We start from the raw sequence: 22006 nt of genomic DNA, 5'->3' as shown, positions 1-22006 counted from the left end.
CACTCCAGCGGATCAAATCTAGTTCGATATAACGCGGTTTCACCTATAACACAGTAAGATTTTTTGGCTCCCGAGGACAGCGTTATATCGAGGTAGAGCTGTACATACCTTAAAAGATCAAAATGTGCTTTGTGAAGGTAGACTTTTACAAAGAGGAAAAGCACCTACAGCAACTTTTTGTTGTCAGCTAAAATTAGTATGCCTCCTTGTCATAAACAGATAAGAAAAGTTAATAGAACAGAAGTGCTTCATATCTCTTTGCCTGGAAAGGGTTAACAAGAACAGTGAGCCTGGCTGTCACCTGACCAGAGGACCAATCAGGAGACAGGATACTTTCAAATCTTTCGGGAGGGAAATTTCTGTGTGTGCTGTTAGAATTTGGTTGTTCACTCTGGGGGCTCAGAGAGATCAGACGTGCAACCAGGTTTCTCTCCAATCTCTCCAATACAGGATCTTATAAGTTCAGAGTAGTGAGTACTAGGTAGATAAAGTGAGTTAGGCTTATGGTTGTTTTCTTTATTTGCAAATGTGTATTTGGTTGGAAGAAGTTCAAATGTGTATTTGGCTGAAAGGAGTTCAAATTGGTATTTGGCTGAAAAGATTTTAATTTGTACTTGTATACTTAGGCTGGAAGGGTATTTCCAGTGTCTATAGCTGAAAAACTCTGTACCTAATTCATCTTAAATTTACAAAGATAATTTTTACTGTTTTTCTCTCTTTAATTAAAAGTTTCTTGTTTAAGAACCTGATTGTTTTTTTATTCTGGTGAGACCCCAGGGGACGGGGTCTGGATCCACCAGGGAATTGGTGGGGAGAAAGGAGGGAAGGGGGAGAGAGAGGCTAATTTCTCTCTGTGTTAGAATTACTGTCTCTCTCAGGGAAAATCTGGGAGCGGAAGAGAGAAGGAGGGGGGAAAGTGCATTTTCCTCTCTGTTTTAGATTCAAGGAGTTTGAATCACAGTGATCTTCCAGGGTAACCCAGGGAGGGGAAGCCTGGGAGAGGCACCGGTGAAGGAAAGGGTTTACTTTCCTTGTGTTACGATCCAGAGGGACTGGGTCTTGGGGGTCCCCGGGCAAGGTTTTGGGGGGACCAGAGTGTACCAGGCACTGGAATTCCTGGTTGGTGGCAGCGCTACGGGTACTAACCTGGTAATTGAGCTTAGAGGAATTCATGCTGGTACCCCATCTTTTGGACGCTAAGGTTCAGAGTGGGGATTTGTACCATGACACTCCTCTATACAATTAGTGTAGTTGTGGAAAGAACTACTTTTGCGCATCCATATCTTCTTCTTTTTTATTTATTAAATAAAATGGAATGCAAATGTTTATGCACTGGAAGAAAACTCAGTGCAGTTATTTAAATAAACAGATATCAATATAAAATATAATAACAAGCTAAAAGAATGACCAAAATTTACCATTATTTGTGTAATGACAGCATGGCATACCAGGTGCAGAATTTTAGTTTAGAAGAACCAAAAATATGTTTATTGATATACTTAGAAGCACGGATCTAGATCTATATGCTGCCCTGAGAGCACCACGATTTGTGTTATGAAATTTATTTTGAACAGTTTTATTTCGGCTAATAAGACCCTTAGCAATTCACACATAGCTGGTCTGTGACTGAGTCCTCTAACATGAAGAAGTACTCTGTATGGGCTATGTGTACATTTATATAAACTGCTGAAATCTAAAGTGAACAAAGAACTTGCGACTGAAACAGAGACTTTGATCGTCTTAATAATGTAACCTAAGAATGAAACTCTTCCACAGTTAAAATGGAGCAATTTAAAAAACCAGTTAGTTCCACAGTATGTTCTCCAGCGGTCCTCAATCTTTAAGAGCCAAAAGGCCACTTCATCATCAAATGACTTTGCACAGAAATACTATGGTGTAATGACCTGACATTATAATGCAGTGTTTATTGGTGTTTCCATTCTTCCTGCTATTGTTTGGAACAAGCTCTTTCCACCCATTCTTTTTGCCTCCTTTATGATGGCTGATAGTGAGGAAAGTTCCTCTATTTCCCACCTTTTCCTACCTTCTGGGGAGTGGGAGGGCGAGGTCTTGCATCTATTCCCCTGCTACTTCTTGTTCCTGTGGGAGGTAATTTTCCTTTTCTGTCTTCCTTTTTCACCTCCTGTTTTCGAGCTATTGTTTTCAGTGATGGGAGGCGTTTTACTTTCTCCTCATTTCACCCACCAGGAAGGATGAATTCTAGGCTGCCACACTGCCAGTGAGATTCTTCAGTGCTCTTCATACTATTCAATGTGTATTGTGGGGCATGATCATAGTATCTAATAGTATAGTGTATTCGTCTTCTTATTATTCCTATTTTTACAGCGGTAGTACCTAGAACCCCAGTCATGGACCAGGACCCCATTGTAATGGTGTATATACAAATACAGAACAAACAGGTGGTTCTTGCCACAAAAAGCTTATAATCTAAATGTATACAAAATTGTAAACACTAAAGAGTAGTTATGCAGTTAAATCACTTCAGAGAAGAATAGTACCATATTTCTCAATTAGGGCTACATTTACAATCAGATCCATCCCATGTATCTGTTTTTGTTTGTAAGTTAAGTGAAAGATGGTCTGTATTCAGTATTTTTGCTTATTTTACGTAGAAATTCCACTCTGTCACAACAAATATAGTACACTATAATATATGCATATATGTGTATCTCCAAAAGAGGGCTTGTTTTGACCACATAAACTTGGAATTACCGAAGTAAAGAGAAGTTCTTCATTTGCTACTTGTAATAATCTGGGAATATTGTCTCCAGATTTCTACCTGGGGTAAAATTAGATCCTTCATAAACTTGTTCAATTGGGCCATTGGAAAGGAAAATTCTGTGAAGTTCCCATTAGTTCCCTTTGATTCGTCATGGTAGGAGATCAAAGTCCTCCCCTCCCCCCACCCACCCCAATTCCATCCTTGTGGAGTGGGCAAGGAATTTGAAGAACCTGTATCTTTGCATTACTTTCAGCATCCCTGTTTCTCTCACTGTCAGAATCTGGTGGAGCTGTGCTGATAGGACTTCCTTCTCCTGCTAGCCATGGCTGCCAGGATCCTTCCTTTCCCCTCCACGTTAAAATGAAAGGAATCCATAGAACAAAGGGGGATCCAATCAGAAGTTATTAAACTTATAAATAGTACACAGGACAAGAGAAATATATGAAACTATTTTAAAAAACATAGGATTGTATGAATGCAATTGTACTAGTTAATTTGCCACACCAAAAAGGCAAAAGTCCATAAAATGATATTTTCTTGTTTGAGCAAAAAAAGCTTAGGAGTCTTAATCTGCCAGATCTTCTCAATAGCAAATGATGTCATACTCAGGAATTTTTTAAAACTATGTGAAGTTTTTATTCAGTCTGTAAATAAAATTATAGTTGTAACGATACTAAAGGAAAACAGGTAAGTGTTCTGAGCTGTTCATAGTAACAAAAAGTTTAAAGAACAAACATGTCCAGAAATCCAGTAAAACAAGTTAAACGCAAAAAAGAAAGGAAAAAATACCAAACTTTAACCATTCAAAAAGCAACTCTCATTTGCATTTTGGTATAATAGATACACAAGAAATCAGCTTACAAGCAAATATTTCAGTTATTTATGGTCTAGTAATAAAGATTTATCTAAAGTATCCTCATCAGCACATAACTTCAGGTAGATGAGCTTCTTTTTGGTCTAAATGTGTTAATAAGACATTAGTGTCATTGTAGTAAATAAATAAATAAATAGTATTATTATTATTTTATAAACTTCAATTTAGCCCAACACAACACAGAAACTGCAAAGCCTAGTGACAGAGATTCAGAACATAGTTCCCATAATTTTCTTCTACAATTTTAACTAGTGATATTTTATTTGAAAATTCTATATTACACTCTTTCTCCAACTGTACTCATAATATGAAACTGGTTGAATGGTGATAACAGAGTCAGCTTAACTGTTTGTGTTTGCTGAGATAGATAAAGAAGACAGTGATTTAATTGGGAGAAATTAGAATGACATACACAACATTTTTAGAATAAGGAACGAAAAGTCAAATTAGGTAAGGGAATTTTATAAACAGGAAAATGAGATAATTTCTCCCATTAGAAAGATTTTGGATACTTAATTTTCTTATATTCATAGATTTCAATAAAGTTTTCTATAAACTAAATTAGCTAGCATGGGAAAATGTTATCTTTTATTAAACCTCATGCTGGAGATTTAATATTCTAATAAGGCACAAGTGCCAAGTGAATTCTTTCTTCAAAGTTTTTTCACCCTTTCCCCCTAACACTGGAGATTCTTTGTTCCCAATCTGACATCTTTGAGGAAACTGAATCCAACTTTGATTCACATGAATCAAATTTAGATTGCAGCATTTTAATAGCTGTTGTAATTGTTGCTAGTGAAACTTGAAAAGTGCCCTGTTTCAGTATTTTTAGAGGTAGGCCTCTGATTGTGTTATTGAACTGCCTCAAATGCATTAATGGCTAGAAAAGACCTGGGATGGGATTGGAAGTAAAGAGAAAAAATGTGCTTCTCCTTAGCCCAGACATGTGCTTCTCCTTAGTCCAGTTCTCTTGCAGGGAGCTCACTGATAGGGTTCCCCCCACCCCGTCCCTGAGTAATTTTTATTGAATGATCCAACATCAGCATCCTAGAAATCTTGGAGATGACTGAACTCTAATCCATGTTGGTGATGTGGGACAAACATATCTACATTAAAAATACTTTATCCTGGTTTGGTGGGGGCTCCCTTCTTTGTTAGGCTTTTTCACATTTTTAGAACTTTTGGTGAGGCAGGAATTCACCCAGGAATCACTCCAAATACGCTCCTTGTACATTTATTAGCATGTTCAGAACATCAGTGTCATTGAGAGTAAGACATAAAACCAAGATGTCTAAAAGGAACTCTAATTCCAGCTAAGTACAGATTAAGGCACCTCTTTCCCTTTGGGCAGTGGCTTATTCTTGCTTTTGGTGCAGACTCATAGGACACACACACAGGCTGCTCACTGGGCCTAGCCACCAGCCCTGAGCTCAGGCCAGTTCAAGTTTGCTGTAGCAGCACATGCCTTTTCCTGCAGCTTGTGTGGGTTCTTGAACTATAGAAAGGCAACTCCCAGCCCCAGAGGAGAGTCAGCAGCAGAAGCAGGGTTTCCTGAGAGCTTTCTGGGTGAGTGAGGTGGGGAGGGAGAGGCCAGCTTTTCTTACTTGCCCATCCCCAGCCAATCGGGGTTTCTAGGGCAAGGCCAGCCTTCAAGCACTGCTGTTAATCTGTGGAGCGGTAGTGCCACACTTGAATATAGGTTACAGAGCAAAATTATTATAATTATCCAAAAAATTATAGCGAGTAAAGACTGGATCTTGCAAAGTTGATACATACATTCTATGTTACTAAATACTACTGAGTGCTCTGTCCACCTTAAATGGAAGGTAACACTATGCTGTCAATAAGGTGCTAGATTACAGTACTAACAATCACATACATTTGGAAAAAATATGCTGAAAATTAGAATTGCATGTATAACTTTAACAAAATATGGAACCCAGTAAGAACTATGAGCTTGGTTCTCTACTGCTTGGATCTTGTCATCCCTCACCCCTGGGCTGTCCACAATCTGGAGATTGTTGTGTAGATTCTTACAAAGGAAAATCATAAGTGCGCAGATATGCCAGGTTTATGACTGCTCAGCACAAAGCAGCCTGATTTCTATGAAACACATTATCTTCTGCTAGAATATTTACCAATTTAATCTATGATGGATTTTAGCCAGGAAGCCACGTTAACAGAATTTTCTTTTCATCAAGGTTTTTTTTTTATGATCATCATCAAAATCATTGTTACTGAATTCACTAAATCGATGTCTGCAGGCAATTAAAAAGACACTGTGAACTCGAAGTCTAGTCAAATTTTTTTTAAAAAAAAAGCAAGATAGTGATAACAGCGTCAGTGGCTACTGCTGGCCCTGAATCACCCTGCTAATTTTTGTGGATTATCATCTCATGTTCCTAATTGCTGTGTTAGATACTCTCACAAAGAAGAGGGGCCTAATGCAACTGACTATAGACAACATGCTGTCAAAACCACAAAGTAATTGAAACAATGAGATACATTTTTTTCTCTAGCCTTTCAGGTACAATAATATTAGGTGTTACAAGAAACAATAGCAGATAAACTAATTTTAGACAGAAGTGTAATTTTCAAATTGACATGTTCCCTTAATTAATTGAAACAGCAACTTAGATTTTAGTTTTAATAGTTTGTCAGAAATGCTTATTTATTCTTCTCATGAAATACTCTTCTCCATAGAAAAAGGATCCTCATGGAAACCAGTTTTCAAATCTAATCGGGTAATGGACAATGAATGATTTATACTAATTAAATGTTTTTTGCAGTAGAGTTACGTACACTTGTACAGTACTTAGGAAAAAATGACAGTCATTAGACAAAGTAAAATGAGTTCTTTAATTTTTTTGATAAAAATGTCTTTATAGCTATAAAATTTAATTGGTCCAAACGCTTCTTCAGACACTGACTGTTCCTACACTTTGACCCAGATCCTACAAACATGTTTGCACGTGAGTAACTTCTCATGAGAGTAGTCCCATTAATTTCAGTAGGACAAGTCACGTCTGTAAAAGTTACTCATAAGCAGTGCTTAATTTGAAATGACAGAGGTGTCTGGGCTCAAGCAATTAGGTGGAAGGACTCAAGCCTACAGATGCCAGGGCTATGAACTGCCAAGGCTAGAGATACTGGGGCTCAGCCGTGGCAATCCCTGGCCCAAATTAAGCACTTCTCATAGCTAAATATTGGCAGGATGAGGTCCTTTGTTTTGAAATGCTTCAGTGATGAGCACGGACAGCAGAGATAGATAGTGAAATTGAGGTCCAAAGGTGAATAATACAATATGGCAATAGTCTTTGCATGCAGCAAGAAGAAAAGTTAGAACAAATAGGAATGGATTCATTGCATATCAAGCTTCATCAAGCTATGTAGTCATTAATCATGCCAACCAGGAGTTACAAGGAAATGAATCACAGTATATCATAACAGATGCCCTCTTCTGATTATAATCACTTAAGTTATCATTTATAAACTTTGGGTGAGACCTTCACCCATGCTCTGGCCTGCTTATATCTGGTATAAGGACAGGAGCAATGTAAAGGGGGCCCTTAGATGGTCATCAAAACCTCCAGTGCAGGCACGGAGGAAAACAGCTATAAGCTTGCCTTCTGAGGATCCCCCTGGAAGCCCTGGTGTAGGGGCTATTTTGGTGGGGGGTGGGAATGGTGAAAGGAGGGGCATGTCAGGGATGGAGCAACAGCATTCTGTGAGCCAAGCATGGCCCATAGGATAGCCTAGGGAGGCTACCATAACTGAACACAATGTAGATAGCCTAGGGACCTAGCTAAGGAGCTCTTCAGCCCCTAGAGCAACCCGGGATCATGTGTCTTGCTAATGTAGTGTAAAACCACCATAGCCTCTATTGGTCTAGGCTGAGAGTTCTGTTGTGAAGGTTAGTTAATATTTGTACAGTGCTATGTAAGTGTAAATAGTATTATTATAGTATTTTACTTGTCCTTATGGTGCAAGGGAGAAAGATTACTATCATATTTTATTTTGGATAACATTTATTTACTACTGATATGGATTCTCCTAAGCCTCTGAAGGCTGTTTCTGTTAAGTGAATGCACACTTCTTGGTACACAAAATATCTATAAACCAAATATATTCAGTCATCTTGAAGTGGTTGGTCCTAATTTGCAGTTTCAGATGTTTTTAGATGGTTTAAAAATAATTTCACATCTGGAAGTTTCTACTCCTCATGTAAAGTGTGGTCTACTGGTTCTCTGGACCAGGTAAACTCCTATATATTATCAGTTAGCATGACATTTAATAAGATGAGATGTAAAAATTTCAAAAAGCACCTAAGTAATTTTTGAAAATAGGAGTTAAGTCACTTAGGCGCTTTTGAAAATATTACCGCAAACCTATAAGAGTAACGAGAGATAACTATAAACTTGAAGCTGCTTTCAATCTCAGTCTCCTATTGATTTCAAGTTCAAGTTTTGAGTACACAAAATATATGAAGAATGAGGTCTTATATTAGATCCAATTACCTATATCTTTATTTTAATTTATTCTTGCCTTTGTTATATTTTTCACGTTCTTTCCTTCTAATGAAGAAATCACTTTCAAAAATACCAAAGCACATAAACTGTAGTTCCCTTTGTCACTTTCCTTAAATTTGATTATACATTAAACTAAAAATCAGTACGATGGTTTCACAGAAAATCCTTATATCAATAACAAAAATTTAAAATCTTACAAAGCCCAATACTCAATACTCAATATTGATTTAATAACACTATTTGAAAAGATTGCAAGTAATATACAAGAGCCATGTAGACTATAGCAAACAGCTTTCTTTATGTCTTCCACACTTTAAAAAACAGTTTAAATGGAGTTTCACATCATTATGAAACATATTTTATGACATCTGTTAAGAACTGAGTAGCCATTAAAAATAATTCTCCTTCACACTCTTGTTGTTTTCCAAAGAAGCAATAACTTTATAATCGAAACATTGGCTTTTCTTTGCCAAAATATTTCCCCCCCTAAAGTCCTCCGATTTCAACTTACTGAAATTACTAGACAGTGTACTGAAAGGTATCTCCTCCACTCTTCAACAGGAGTCATCATAGATACCTCTGATCTTGGATGAAGGGCCCTTTTTCTAAGAACAGATTGTTCGGGGTCATTGTAACTATGGGAAGTAAAACGCCATACACATTCGAGAGCTACAGGTCATCAGATGGGCTGTGAAATATTTTTTGCATATACTTAAGGGCCATATAGTGTAAATGCTAATGGACAAAGCAACAGTGTTTTACCTCAGCAGGGAGGTGCTTGCTCCAAGAAACTTTTAGGAAATCACAGTGCCCTTTGGGCCTGCTGTTTGGCTTATCAGATGCATCATATTCCCCTTCAACTACCTGGAGAAGAAAATGTATTGACTGACAAGTTAGTTCACTGTAGTTTTCGCTGTACTGGTCCCATCTTGTCTCTCAATTTAATTCATAGAATAGAAGAACAGTATGAGCGATGGTCTTTGAAACAATCTGTACTGGACCACCTTGTTGCATAAGCGACAATATAAAATGTCCTCCTTTTTGATTCAGGATGGACAGGAAATCTGTTAAAATACATGCTTTTCTATAGCTTCTGTTGCTCCTTTAGATTTTCAGAAAGCGAACACAGGGTCAGGTCTGGATCATTTTGGGAGCTCCAGCTTGGGCTAAGCAACATTGGTACACAAATCTTTTAGATCTCTCAAGAGAGCCCCTACGTTATCTATCAGTATCACTACTGATACAGGAAGGTCTCATCTTGAATTCTTATCCAGAATCACTTTCACGTAATGGGACATTGATTACTTCTGGATCAAGCATTTGCAAAGAATCTTGCTCTTAATGTAAAAGCAGCAAAGAGTCCTGTGGCACCTTATAGACTAACAGACGTATTGGAGCATGAGCTTTCGTGGTTGAATACCCACTTTGTCAGATGTGGGTATTCACCCACGAAAGCTCATGCTCCAATATATCTGTTAGTCTATAAGGTGCCACAGGACTCTTTGCTGCTTTTTCAGATCCAGACTAACACAGCTACCCCTCTGATACTTGCTCTTAATGATTATACCGTTATTGTACAGCAGTCAAACGTGGGTGCGGAGGAAGGCCAACGAGGGGGTGGCTTGACATTTTTGATTCATGTCATGTTTTCTGCAGCTCCATATTAAGTGACAGGGCAAGATAAGCAATGAGGATATTCAGAACTGAACCCACCAACCAGCTCCATCAACACTGGTTCAGTTCTGGCATTTTTCCTGGTATATAGATATTATTAGGATAGAAGACCAATAAATTATGAACCATATTTACCAAGGAACGCTACTGCACAGTCAGCAATCACGTGGTTTAGAAAAGTTTCTGTGGCGTGATACGATTGCTAACAATGGACAAATTAAACAGCCAGCCCATTTTAATGACCTAGCTAGAGCTCAATCCAGGTGGTGCTCAATTTGCAAGGAAACTACATCCCTTTGGGATTAGTGTGCATGATGATGATGACACAATCTTGCTGCAGTCCAGGAAACCTTCTGTGTTAAAATGTTACTCCCAAAAATGGAAGACTTTTTTTCTATGCACAGCTAATTACAATCTGTCTCCATGCTCCGTCCCTATCTAATCTAATTTGAATGGTTTACTCAAATTTGAAGTCTATAAAGTCTTTTCTTGTCATCAGTCAAGTGCACCTGCCTGCCAGCTCAGTATACCATGTGCCACTTAATGTTTTTAAAGTCATCCATTATCCTAGCCTCATGAGATTACTTAAATGACTAGTTCATGTCTTTCTACTATTCAGTGAGCATGTTAATTGTCCTTGACCAGCACTCTATGCTTGTCATTCCCACTTGAATCCCACTACAGGTTCCTTGTTTTCCACTGCAACGAGTTCCATTTCTTGACCTCACTTTCAAGGCCGTCACAATTCTGTGACTATCTTCTTCATTGCTTTTCTCTTATCTCTTTCCCTTATCTGACTACGATGGTAATCTCATCTGACTCTTTCTCCATGTCTCTCACTAGTGCCTTCATCTTGGTGCTTTCTTCCATGTCTCCCTTCCACATCTCACTCACTCTGAACTAATCTATAAGGCTTTTCTCCTTCATATCCCTCTCAGAACCCACAACTGCTGTGATGCCTACAAGAAATCAGTCAATTAACGATCATGGATAGATCAGTAGCAACTCCCACATCCCAACCCACCCTAAAACCTTCCATTTTAAAAATTATTTGGAAATATCAAGTTTTCACATAGCTTGTCTATATAACCCCCATTGTCGTAGTACCTGTCTACTTCCTCATCCCTATCTATCCTTTTCCATACTCACTTGTACATGGACTCTGGAGAAGTTTAGTTTGGATGTTTTTCTACATTTTCATATATATTGTATTCTGTGTTGTAATTGAAATCAAAGTATATAATTTTTTATTACAAACATTTGTACTGTAACAATGATAAACAAAATAAATAGTTTTTTTCAATCCACCTCATACAAGTACTGAAGTGCAATCTCTTTATTGTGAAAGTGCAATTTACAAATGTAGATTTTTTTGTTACATAACTGCTCTCAAAAACAAAACAATGTGAAACTTGAGAGCCTACAAGTCCACTCAGTCCTACTTCTTGTTCAGCCAATCATTAAGACAAACAAATTTGTTTACATTTGCAGGAGATACTGCTGCCTCCTGCTTGTTTACAATGTCACCTGAAAGTGAGAACAAGTGTTCTGATGGCACTGTTGTAGCCGATGTCTCAAGATATTTACATGCCAGATACGCTAAACATTCATATGTCCCTTCATGCTTTGGCTGCCATTGCAAAGGACATGCTTCCATGCTGATGATGCTCATTAAAAGAAATATGTTAATTAAATTTATGACTGAACTCCTTGGAGGAGAATTGTATACCCCCTGGTCTGTTTTACCCACATTCTGCCATATATTTCATGTTATAGCAGTGTCAGATGATGACCCAGCACATATTGTTCATTTTAGGAACACTTTCACTGCACATTTGACAAAACGCAAAAAGGTACCAATGTGAGATTTCTAAAGATAGCTACAGCACTCGACACAGGGTTTAAGTATCTGAAGTGCCTTTCAGATCTGAGAGGGATGAGGTGTGGAGCATGCTTTCAGAAATCTTAAAAGAGCAATGCTCAGATGTGGAAACTACAGAACCCAAACCACCAAAAAAGAAAATCAACCTTCTGCTAGTGGCATCTGACTCAGATAATGAAAGTGAACATGCATTGGTCCTCACTGCTTTGGATTATTATTGAGCAGATCCTGTAATCATTATGGATGCATGTCCCCTGGAATGGTGGTTGAAGCATGAAGGGACATATTAATCTTTAGCGCATCTGGCACATAAATATCTGGAGATGCGGGCTACAACAGTGCCATGTGAATGTCTGTTCTCATTTTAAGGTAACATTGTAAACAAGAAGTGGGCAGCATTATCTCCCACAAATGTAAATATACATGTTTGTCTGAGCGATTGGCCTAACAAGAAGTAGGACTGAGTAGACTTTGTTTTATTTTTGAATGCAGTTTTTTTATACATAATTCTACATTTGTAAGTTCAACTTTCACAATAAAGAGATTGCACCACAGTATTCCTATTAGGTGAACTGAAAAATACTATTTCTTTTGGTTTTTTACAGTGCAAATACCCCAGCTACTCAGGTTGCCAGGTGACAATGCCTGGAGCTGTCTGAGTTCCTGACACATAATTGTATACTTACATACTATCCACTAAAAACTTTTAATAAAACACAATGTTCTTTGCTGCCCATGAACTTGTTCTGACATCTTAGTCCAACCTTACCCATTTTATATGCCTTAACGTCTGGGAGCAATTCTTCCAGATGGCAGTCTTTTGGGAACAGAAGTGTACAGCAGTGCACCATGATCACTGCAGCTTCAGTAAGCTTTGTTAAACATATTTTCATATGCTTATAATAAACCAACAAACTAAGAAATGTATCCATTTATAATAAGATCTAGGAGACTCAAGATATTGCTTGAATGCTTGATTTCCTTGTTGGTTTAAAAAATGATGCCTTTAATCAGTTATATATTAATATATTTCTTCATCATAGTTTCTTTATTCACAAAATCCATTCTTTACTTGCAAAATTAATTAGACAAGGTAACACCATATTATCTGTTTCTAGAAGACTATATAACACTTATAGGCCTGGGTAACTTTTGTAAGTGTCCTAATAGCCTATATTGTGTGCCACTTCCAAACTGCAGAACCAGATGGGATTCCTAGCTGAATATCTTGTTCTTTGTTGAAGACTGGAACTGTATCTGATCCTAGGCTGATGGTAAATCAACATAGCTCCACTGACTTTAATCCAGCTACACTGATCTCCATCAGTTTTGCATTTGGCCCATAGTTAAGATAATGTTAATCTTATCTTTTCATTTTTAGTTGGATATATTCAAAATAAAATAGTAAGTAACTGCTACTTGACCCTGGACTGACTAAGTCTTACCTAACTGACTGAAGTAATTGTTGGAGATGTAACCACCAGCCTTCAGCTCATTCACAGTCTTCAGCTCATTCACATTCATATTCTTGGGGCTTGCATACAATCTAAAACATTTGGGATGGATTTTAAAGGTTCAAAAGACAGTTAGGTGCTCTACTTCCATTGGAGGTCACCAAACTCTCATTTTTATAGCTGGAATCTCCCCCTTTGCCATTATGTATGGCAAATACAAAAAAAGCCAAAAACAACCAACTGTGTTAAATACAGCATTATGTAGCACAGCTAAAAATCACAGAATGTTTTTTGAAAAGAAGGCCAATGTAAAGATCCCAATGGGAATATTTGTTTAGCTGGATTACTTGTCCTGTATATTTATTACAACACAAAAAATAATATTCTAAGCTACTTTTCTTCAGAGTGGCCTCTGTTCATTGCCACCAATAGGATGCATGCCAGTGATGCGGGACCACTGGAACTTTCTAGAAGCTGTGCCCACTGCATGCAATATGAGTGTCTTGCAGCACCAAATGTTCATAGACCAAGATTATATATGGGACATACAGCACCCCTGATTGCCTTCCGACCACAGTTGTCTGTGAACCAAAGAATGCCAGAGCTCAGTTTGGTTTTCAGAAATCTCACTTTTTCTCTAAAAATCCCTAAGTAAATCATTACTTATAGAATTTCAGTGTTAGTTAAGGGTGTCATCTTTGAGTAATTTTCTTAGTTTTCAAGTCATTTTTTGAACTTTCTTCATATTTATGGAGTTAGTTGCTGATTTTGGCTTGGTGATGGCGGTATGGTGGCCCCAGCCTTAGGTTAAAATGCAGTCTATGTTTTCCTAGATCCAGACTCTGTAAGTCACTGCTTTGTCCTCTTGGAGAGGAAGGCCAATCCTCTAGCTAGTGTTTGGTGTATAAAGTCCTTGACATCCTGGACTGCCAGGGAAAACCAGTGCAGCTTTCAGGCTTTGTTTTAAGGAAGACTTGAAGGTGAAATCCTCTGAGCTGCCTAAGATTCAGTCTTCTGATTCTATGCAGACTCAGAAAAGACTAGCTTTAGTCTCCGTAATCCACTTCAGTGGCCAATGTGAAGGATATCATCCTTTGAGTCAATAATGAGTCAGTCTGAAACAAACTCTGTGGTTTGGTGTGGGCGCCAATACCAAGGGGCTTTTGGTGCTGAATGGGAGAGCTAAGGAACAAGTTTAATTTACATAGTAGTAAAAACACTGGAAGCTGCTGGAGTCTTTCCTACACTCAAACTCTCTCTGGTGGTAGCATGGTAGCACCAATGGGAATCTTTTCCAAAAATGTCCTAATATAGAGATAGTCCCAGACTGAGCATGTTTGGGTTCCTTTCCAGCATACGTCAGAGGTTCAAAGCTACACAACAGTAAAAATCCCCAAGGCTTTAGAAACAGCCAAAATAAATAATCAGTTTGGCAGGGTCACAAAGCACATTACAGAGAAATTATTACAAAGTTCCACCTTCAAGCTCAGCAAAAGCAGGAAGTGAGATTGCACAAGGTTCAGTGTCTCCTGGCAAAGAAGCTCATCAAGACCATGCCACTGAGCAAAAGAGGACATAAGTTTTTAATCTAGGTATTGCCCAATTCCCTGACATCTAAGACTTAAAATTTTACATGGTATTTTTTTTTTCAAAATTGCATCTCTTCGTATACCCTATCATACTTCTTCTAGACCAGTGGTTTTCAATCTGTGGTTCATGAACCCCTAAGAGTCTGCAGACTACTTCTAACGAGTCTACAAAAAGGTGACTATGAAAAGAGAGTTTCAGATCCCAGAAAAGGTATTCTGTTTTTCTGCTCAGTGAAAAGTATGTGAATATCTCCACCTACAGGTCAAAACCCAGAAGTGCTGTTCTTACCATAGAAGCCCACCGTTTAGCGCCCTTTCTCATGCTGTGTCAAATCCTGTGCTGAGCACGCGCAACATTTATAGTTGAATTCTGTTCAATCAGTTTTCAGTCAAAGACTTCTACAGTAGGGGTTCATGGACCACAGGTTGAATTTCTAAAGGTGTCCATACCTGCATTCGAAACTTTTTTAGGGCTCTGCAAATGAAAAAAACATTGAAAACCACTGTTCTAGATTACAGCAATGAGCTATGAACCACGCAAACACTAGTAGTACGGGATATACGTCTTAAGCACATGATGTATCTCAGATTTGTCATATATGAACACTGCTACAAATTCTTTGTATTTTCTTTGGGCTGGAGCTGGTACCACGTATTCACAAAGTGCTTAGTGGCAGTTCTCATAACTATACAGATGGACAACTGGCTGATCATGGGCAGCATGCTGGAAGGAATCCATGGCTATATTATGACACCTTTGGTGTGCTAGGTCCCTGATAAACTATTCAAAGTCACAGATTTAGCTGAAAAGACAACTGGAATACATTGGAATCCTGACAGACATGACTTAATTCAAAGCCTTCTTTTAATTGAACTCTAGTTGGGATTCAGGTCATTTTATATCAACAACATTTTATATCAACATTTTATATCTGGTAGGATTTGCCAGAGCTGGAAGGTATCTGCAAAGATGATGTTGACATAGGGCCTGTGAAGGGGATCACTCACCGCAGTGGCTACCCCATGGTTGAGCAGGGTGTGGCAGGTTCTATTCTTTCGTGGAACTTCTCCACTGGCAGCCACTCTGGTCCTGTGGTGGTCTCCCCCTTCTGTGATTCAGTCCTCTGGCCAGGTCACATGTTTTGTGCCATCCCCTTTTGGGATTTATAAAAAGTCCAGCAATGGGGCAGCCCCCTGGGCTAGGTGCAGGGGTCCAGGTCTTCCCTCTGGCTTGAGGTCTCAGCATCTTAACCTGTCTGTTCTCAGACACTTCTTTTCCTTAGACTCTTTGTTTTGGGGGTCAGCTTCTGCCTTTGGCACCCATAGGTGTTGGTAGGGGAATTCAGGCTCACCATGTCTGCCAGGTTCCAATCCAGGGCCCAGTGTAAGCAGCTCTGTCTGTACCACCAAAGTGCTATACTGCTGCCTCCCCCAATCACTCCCTACCAGATCCCTCTTTCTCAACAGTAAAGTAAAGGCATTAAATACCTGGAATCAAAGATAAAGTCTCAGACCTCCTGAGACTCACAAGTCTCTTCCCTTTGAGTTTGGCAACTTTATTACAGCCACACCGCAGGTAGCTGGAGCTCCTTCCGAAGGGCTCAGAAGGCAGGTCAGTTCACCTCCACTGTCTGCTGCCTTCCTGAGCTGAGCTGCTTTCCTTTTGAGCTCTTCCTCCAAGCCACGCATGCTTTGCAGGTGGAGCTGCCTGGGTCCAAAGCAGCTGCTTAACCCCTTCTCCACTTGTGTGGGGTTTGTATACCCGATTACAGGGCCTGACAGCTGCAATAGAGTTTTTTAATATCCATGGTATATCTCCACATGAAACAAATTCAGTAGACCTTGAAGTCTCTGTGTTGTCAAGCCTTCGGGAGATTCATGCCTTTTCGGTACTTAGATGTTGATGTTCTGAAGAAAGTTCAGAAAAGAGTAACGAAAATGACTGGGAGGCTGGAGGGACTGACTTAAGAGGAAGCACGCTAATAGTCTACAAATGTTTAAAGTGTGTACCAAGGGGAGAAGCCTGACTTAGTACTGTTCATGTCCTTGCTGCTATTCCATAACCAGATCTTTAGGTCAATTACATGTAACTACTTGAAAATATTAGTTTAAAGCAAGGTTTCTCAGTGCTTTTCATATTTTGATGCCACAGTCTTCCTTTCACCTCCTGCCCTCCTCAGATGTGCCCCAGAATCTTTTGCACCATTTCCTGTAGATCTTCAGTGTTGCTGCAATAGTTCATGCAGGTCTGTTTACCTTTGTGCTTGAGAACTGATTAAAGGTGACTGCACAAATTTGGTTCAATAGAGGATTAGAGAAAGGGAGTGGAATCAGATTAATGTGTTCTTGCTCCCCTTGAAAACTGTTGGTTTAGTTTCAGTATTGCTGGGGCATCTGTCTTGTTATGATCCATTTAGAAAAGACAGTTAAGAACCTGGGATGACAATAGAAACTTGTATTCTTTCTTTAATCCAGTCAGTCAAAATGGGAATTGTTTCAGCTACTGTTCACAGACAGGCACAACTGAATAATAGACATGCCAGGACAGGCCAAGTTCACCAGTCACGTTGCTGATATTTTCACTGAATGATTAGGAAATAAAAGTCGAGCATATATGTATATAGTAAAACAAAAATCTTCAACTGAAATCTTATCTCAGTTACACTTATGTAGCCATATTGACTTTAATGGCTAAATTAAGAATCTTATCCTCAGTACATTTTTAATTTCTAATTTGAGGCAAAAAAAATAAGTAAAAATACAGTGCTGGTGTTCTGGGGTATCAATTCACGATAGTATTGCTCTATGTTTGTACCACAGTAGTATGTTACCTAATACAAGACACCATCAAATATTCCCCATTGTGTGTTATATTGGGTGTTTCTGTTTAGCAGTTTATGAAGCTTGGCAAAGTTAGCAGCAGTTTAATTATGTACATTCATGTCGTTTATTTCATCATACAGAAGTTAAAAAAAATTGCAATTTTTTCACTGCTATTTGAAGCCATCACTGTTTTGTTTTTGTCTTGATTCACTTCAGCTGCACACTTAAAACGATACCATCACCAAAGACATGCTGACCTACTTTATGTTATAACTCCTTGGTAGTAAACATTCCAGTGCATTCATTGCTAGTACTGGCATCTTGCTTTTAAAATCTGAATCTGACATGAAAGGATTAAATGAACTCCAGGTTTCTTGCAGTACGAATCATAAACAATTGGATATTTTATAAATATCACTACAGAAATCAAAAGTGAATTGGTTAAATGGTGAAGAAGTTTTTGTAAGAAAGAAGGATCCAAGCTTCTTGCACTTTCTCCTTGAGACAAAGAATTTTGAATTTTGCTACATATTGATTTAGTAGATTGCATTCTCTCATTACTCCTGGGGGAATTTGAATTCATGTCTCTCGCAGATTTCTTTGCTTCCCCACAACAAAATTACTTTCTGACAGGGAAGCAAAGAAAAGCTGCAAGAGCAGTCATGCCCCACTCACTAGTAGCACAGGTAAAACATTTCAGACACGCGGAGCAGTTAGCGAAGAGGTAAATCACCGCTGGCTGGGGACACCCCAGCCAGTGGCTCCTACCCTGAGCCAGGATCAGCTGCCAGTCCCAGCTGGCCTAGAGGCAGGAAAGCACAGGACTTCCTCTTCCCCTGCAAGGAGTGGCTGGTGCTGTGTCAGACCCAACCCCAGAACCTCCCACAGCTGCAGGAAGCTCAGCATCCTCTCCTGCTTCCTTCCCCCATCACTCCTGAGCTGTGGAGGGAGGGGTCACTGTACGGGGAGCTGCTTCCCAATCCACCCAACCGCTGTGCATCTGGACCTCCCATACCCAGACATTCCTGCCAAGCCTCACCCAGGACGTCCTCCATACCCAAACCTCATCCCACTGAACCTCAACCCCTGCATCTGGAGCCCCCCTGCACCCAGACAGCCCTCCACTGAGTTCCCTGCACTCAAACCCCCACCCTGATGCCCCATCCCTTGCACCACGCTGAGTTCCCACATCCAGACCCCCGCATCACAGACCACCAACTAGCTGCACTCAGACCCCCACCCCACCAAGACCCACTCCTCCAGTACCCGGACCCCCCCCTTCTGAGACCCTCTCCCCAAACTCCTCTGCTGAGCCCCTGCAGAGTCTGATTGCCTCTGCACCTGGAACCCACCCAAATAAGCCTCTGTGCATCCAGATCCACCACACCTAGACCCCCCCACTGAGCTGCCTGCACCCAGATTGTCCCACAAAATATGCTCCCACCCACACACCTGGATCCCCCCACCCCCCACTGAGCTCTGCCACACTTGGATCCAGCCCCACCTAGTGCACTGAGCCCAGAGAGGCATGGCCCCAGGGTGTTTCTAGGGCAGGCCCAGGCACTGTGCTGTGTTAGGGTCGGGTGCAGTCTCACCACTGAGTCCGCGTCATGGCGGAAGGATCTTCCACCTTCATACAGCCAGTGGCCTGTGCTCCCCACTGCCATGCCGGAGCCTCTGTATTTATTTATTGACAAATAAAATTTGCAGAATTTTGCAAAATATTGTGCACAGAATTTTTAATTTTTTGGTGCAGAATGTCCTCAGGAGTATCTCATGGAACACAGAATGAGGCTTTCTTCCTGCATTATTATTAGAAATGACTTGTAGTACTTAAAGGCCTCATTTTTTAGCTGTCAGGACATCAAGTAAATACTTTTTTATCATCATACTGTTTAATACATGTCATATTAGTTCTTTACTTGTTTGACTAGTGAATTTTCCATGATGAATATGAACAAGAAACTCCAAGATGCTGGAACAGAGAAAAATTCATTAAGTGGCTCTAGAGCAGTGCTGGCTTTATCTCATGAATTATAATATCTTGCTAAGAAGTGCGCTGTTTTATTTCCACATTGCAGCTGCAGCAAACAGAAAATGGTCTGAGCTGCTGGGAAAAGGAAAATGTGAAAGGTGTGAATGGATAAAAATCAGCAGCTTAAGCGCTGAGAAAGTATTTTGTTCACATAGCAATTAAAAAAGTGTTCACAATCATTCCTCACCATACATAAACATATTTGCAATGAAAAATTTTAATTAAACTTGAAACTTCTTGGGCTTCCTGGCCATCTTGTCAAAAGTGACATCCATTTTTGATTAAATTAGTACAATTGCCACATGTAGTTCCACAGCAGAACTTCACTTAGCCAGGGTTCACTTATAGATGCAGTGCAGATAGGACCAGATGTTCTGATTTTATAGGGACAGGCCCGATTTTGGGGACTTTTACTTATATAGGCTTCTATTACCCCCTACCCCCTGTCCTGATTTTTCACACGTGCTGTCTGGTCAGAAGTTAGAAAAAAATGCTCAAGTATTTCCCAAGGGTTGCATTTGTAAAGTATATGGAAAGAACAGAGTACAGTGCAACAGCAGAGAACAGAGGGTAACTCTCACGCTCACACACTTGCACTCATGGTACATGGATAATCTCTTAGTGCAGCGTTCTTCACTAATTTTGAAGTGGGGGGGCACTTTGGCAAAAAACCTTCAATGTGAGAGCCACATCAACTACTAAATTAACACATTGCTTACTACTTCTTAATGATGTCATGTTACAAAGCCACTTATGTAACTAAAACAAAGTCTATTTGTACAATAAAATGATATCCTTTTAAAAATAATAACCAGGAAAAATATATGGAATTAAAAAGTCATCTATGTGAGTAAATTTTTAAGAGCAGAATAATGTGACATTTACTTTAAAAACTGGATGAGCGAAAGTGTGTCTGTTCCTCCTTGACTTTGTTCATGCAGTATTTGTAAGCTGTCATCTCAATCCAAATGTTTGTTGGTCAATTTCTTCCTCTGTTTCCTTTTCATCCCTCTGGCTGGGGGTGAGGGCTCTAGGGTGGAGCTAGGGATGAGGGGTTTGGGATGTGGGAGGCGGCTCAGGGCTGTGGCAGAGGGTTGAGGTGCAGGGGTGAGGGCTGCAGGGTGAGGCCAGGGACAAGCGGTTCAGGGTGCAGGAGGGGGATCAGGGCTGGGGCAGAGGGTTGGGATGCAACGGTGGGGTGAGGGCTCTGGCTGGGGATGTGGGTTTGGGTCGGGCTGGGGATGGGAGTTTGGAGTGCAGACAGGCTGTCCCAGGGCTGGGGCCAGAGGACTCCCCCTAGCCCTCTCCCTGCCAGCAGCAGCTAGCTCCAGGGAAGGGGTGCCTCTCTCCCCCCTGCTGGCAGGCAGCAGCTAGCTCCAGGGGAAAGGCCTTTCTCTCTCCTCTGCCCACAGGCAGCATGGAGCTCCAGAGAAGAGGCCCCTCTTTCCCCTCCAGCAGCAGGGAGCTTGGGGCCAGTTCCCACCCACCCCTTACATTTCTCCTTTCCAGGTCCCTGCTGCATGGCCCTTTAGAGCTGCTGCACAGATATTTATAATCTGCTGCGTGGCCCTGCGGCATGCTGCTTACAGGGAACTTAGCAAGCCACACTTAGGGTCCATGGAACTGCCACTGGCTGGCAGGCCTTTCAGTGCAGAACACTGCCTTAGTGCCTACTACCAAACTGAAAAGATAGCAGCGTCCTACATGTGAAGACAATGGCATCCTGCATGTGACAATCTATTATTATTTCATTTTAATAGTTGTTTAAACTACAACTAGTGTTAGGTTAATTCTGAAGCATTGTTATCTGCAATATTCAAAATATTATTTTTCTTACAGTGGCCTTAAATTTCCAGACACCTGGACTACAAATGGAGCTGCAAAATGGAAAATTTATGGACAACGGTTGTTGTGGCTATCTTCTAAAACCAGAATTCATGAGAGATTCTGCTACGCAGTTTAATCCATATAATGTAACAGGAAACCATAATCCAATAACTCTTTCAATAAGGGTAAGGGTGGTTTATTGACAATCTCATTTCTAATTTATGGAAATATCTCTCATTGAATTATCTGAACTATATTAACTGCCTCTCATAAGTATTTAGTACTGGTACCTTTTCTTTTTCTTCAAAAGCTCATTGTGCCTTAAACTTATTTAGGGTGACCAGACAGCAAATGTGAAAAATCGGGACAGGGGGTGGGGGGATAATAGGAGCTTATATAAGAAAAAGACCCAAAAATCAGAACTGTCCCTATAAAATCAGGACATCTGGTCATCCTAAGATTATTGGATAATTTAGAACTATAAAGCTCCTTGATATCATAGTGCCAACATATTATAGTCAGTATTGCTTGTATGGTTTCTTAGTTTCATTTCACATCATTTTGCTTAAAGACACT

The 22006-nt window shown here is 40.0% G+C and overlaps 1 protein-coding gene across 1 annotated transcript in view; it reads left to right on the top strand.

Moving 5' to 3' along the window:
- The window catches only part of PLCZ1 (phospholipase C zeta 1), a 135449-nt gene that overhangs the window by 94958 nt on the left and 18485 nt on the right, over nucleotides 1-22006 (top strand). Inside the window, 2 exon segments of the mRNA XM_050936347.1 lie at nucleotides 16926-16991; nucleotides 21443-21615. Of these exon segments, the coding sequence (XP_050792304.1) occupies nucleotides 16926-16991; nucleotides 21443-21615 (239 nt within the window).

Source organism: Gopherus flavomarginatus, chromosome 1, assembly GCF_025201925.1.
Source record: "Gopherus flavomarginatus isolate rGopFla2 chromosome 1, rGopFla2.mat.asm, whole genome shotgun sequence".
In the NCBI taxonomy this organism is placed as follows: domain Eukaryota; kingdom Metazoa; phylum Chordata; order Testudines; family Testudinidae; genus Gopherus; species Gopherus flavomarginatus.
Note: the sequence above shows the minus strand (reverse complement) of the source record. Positions and strands in the feature narration are given on the sequence as shown.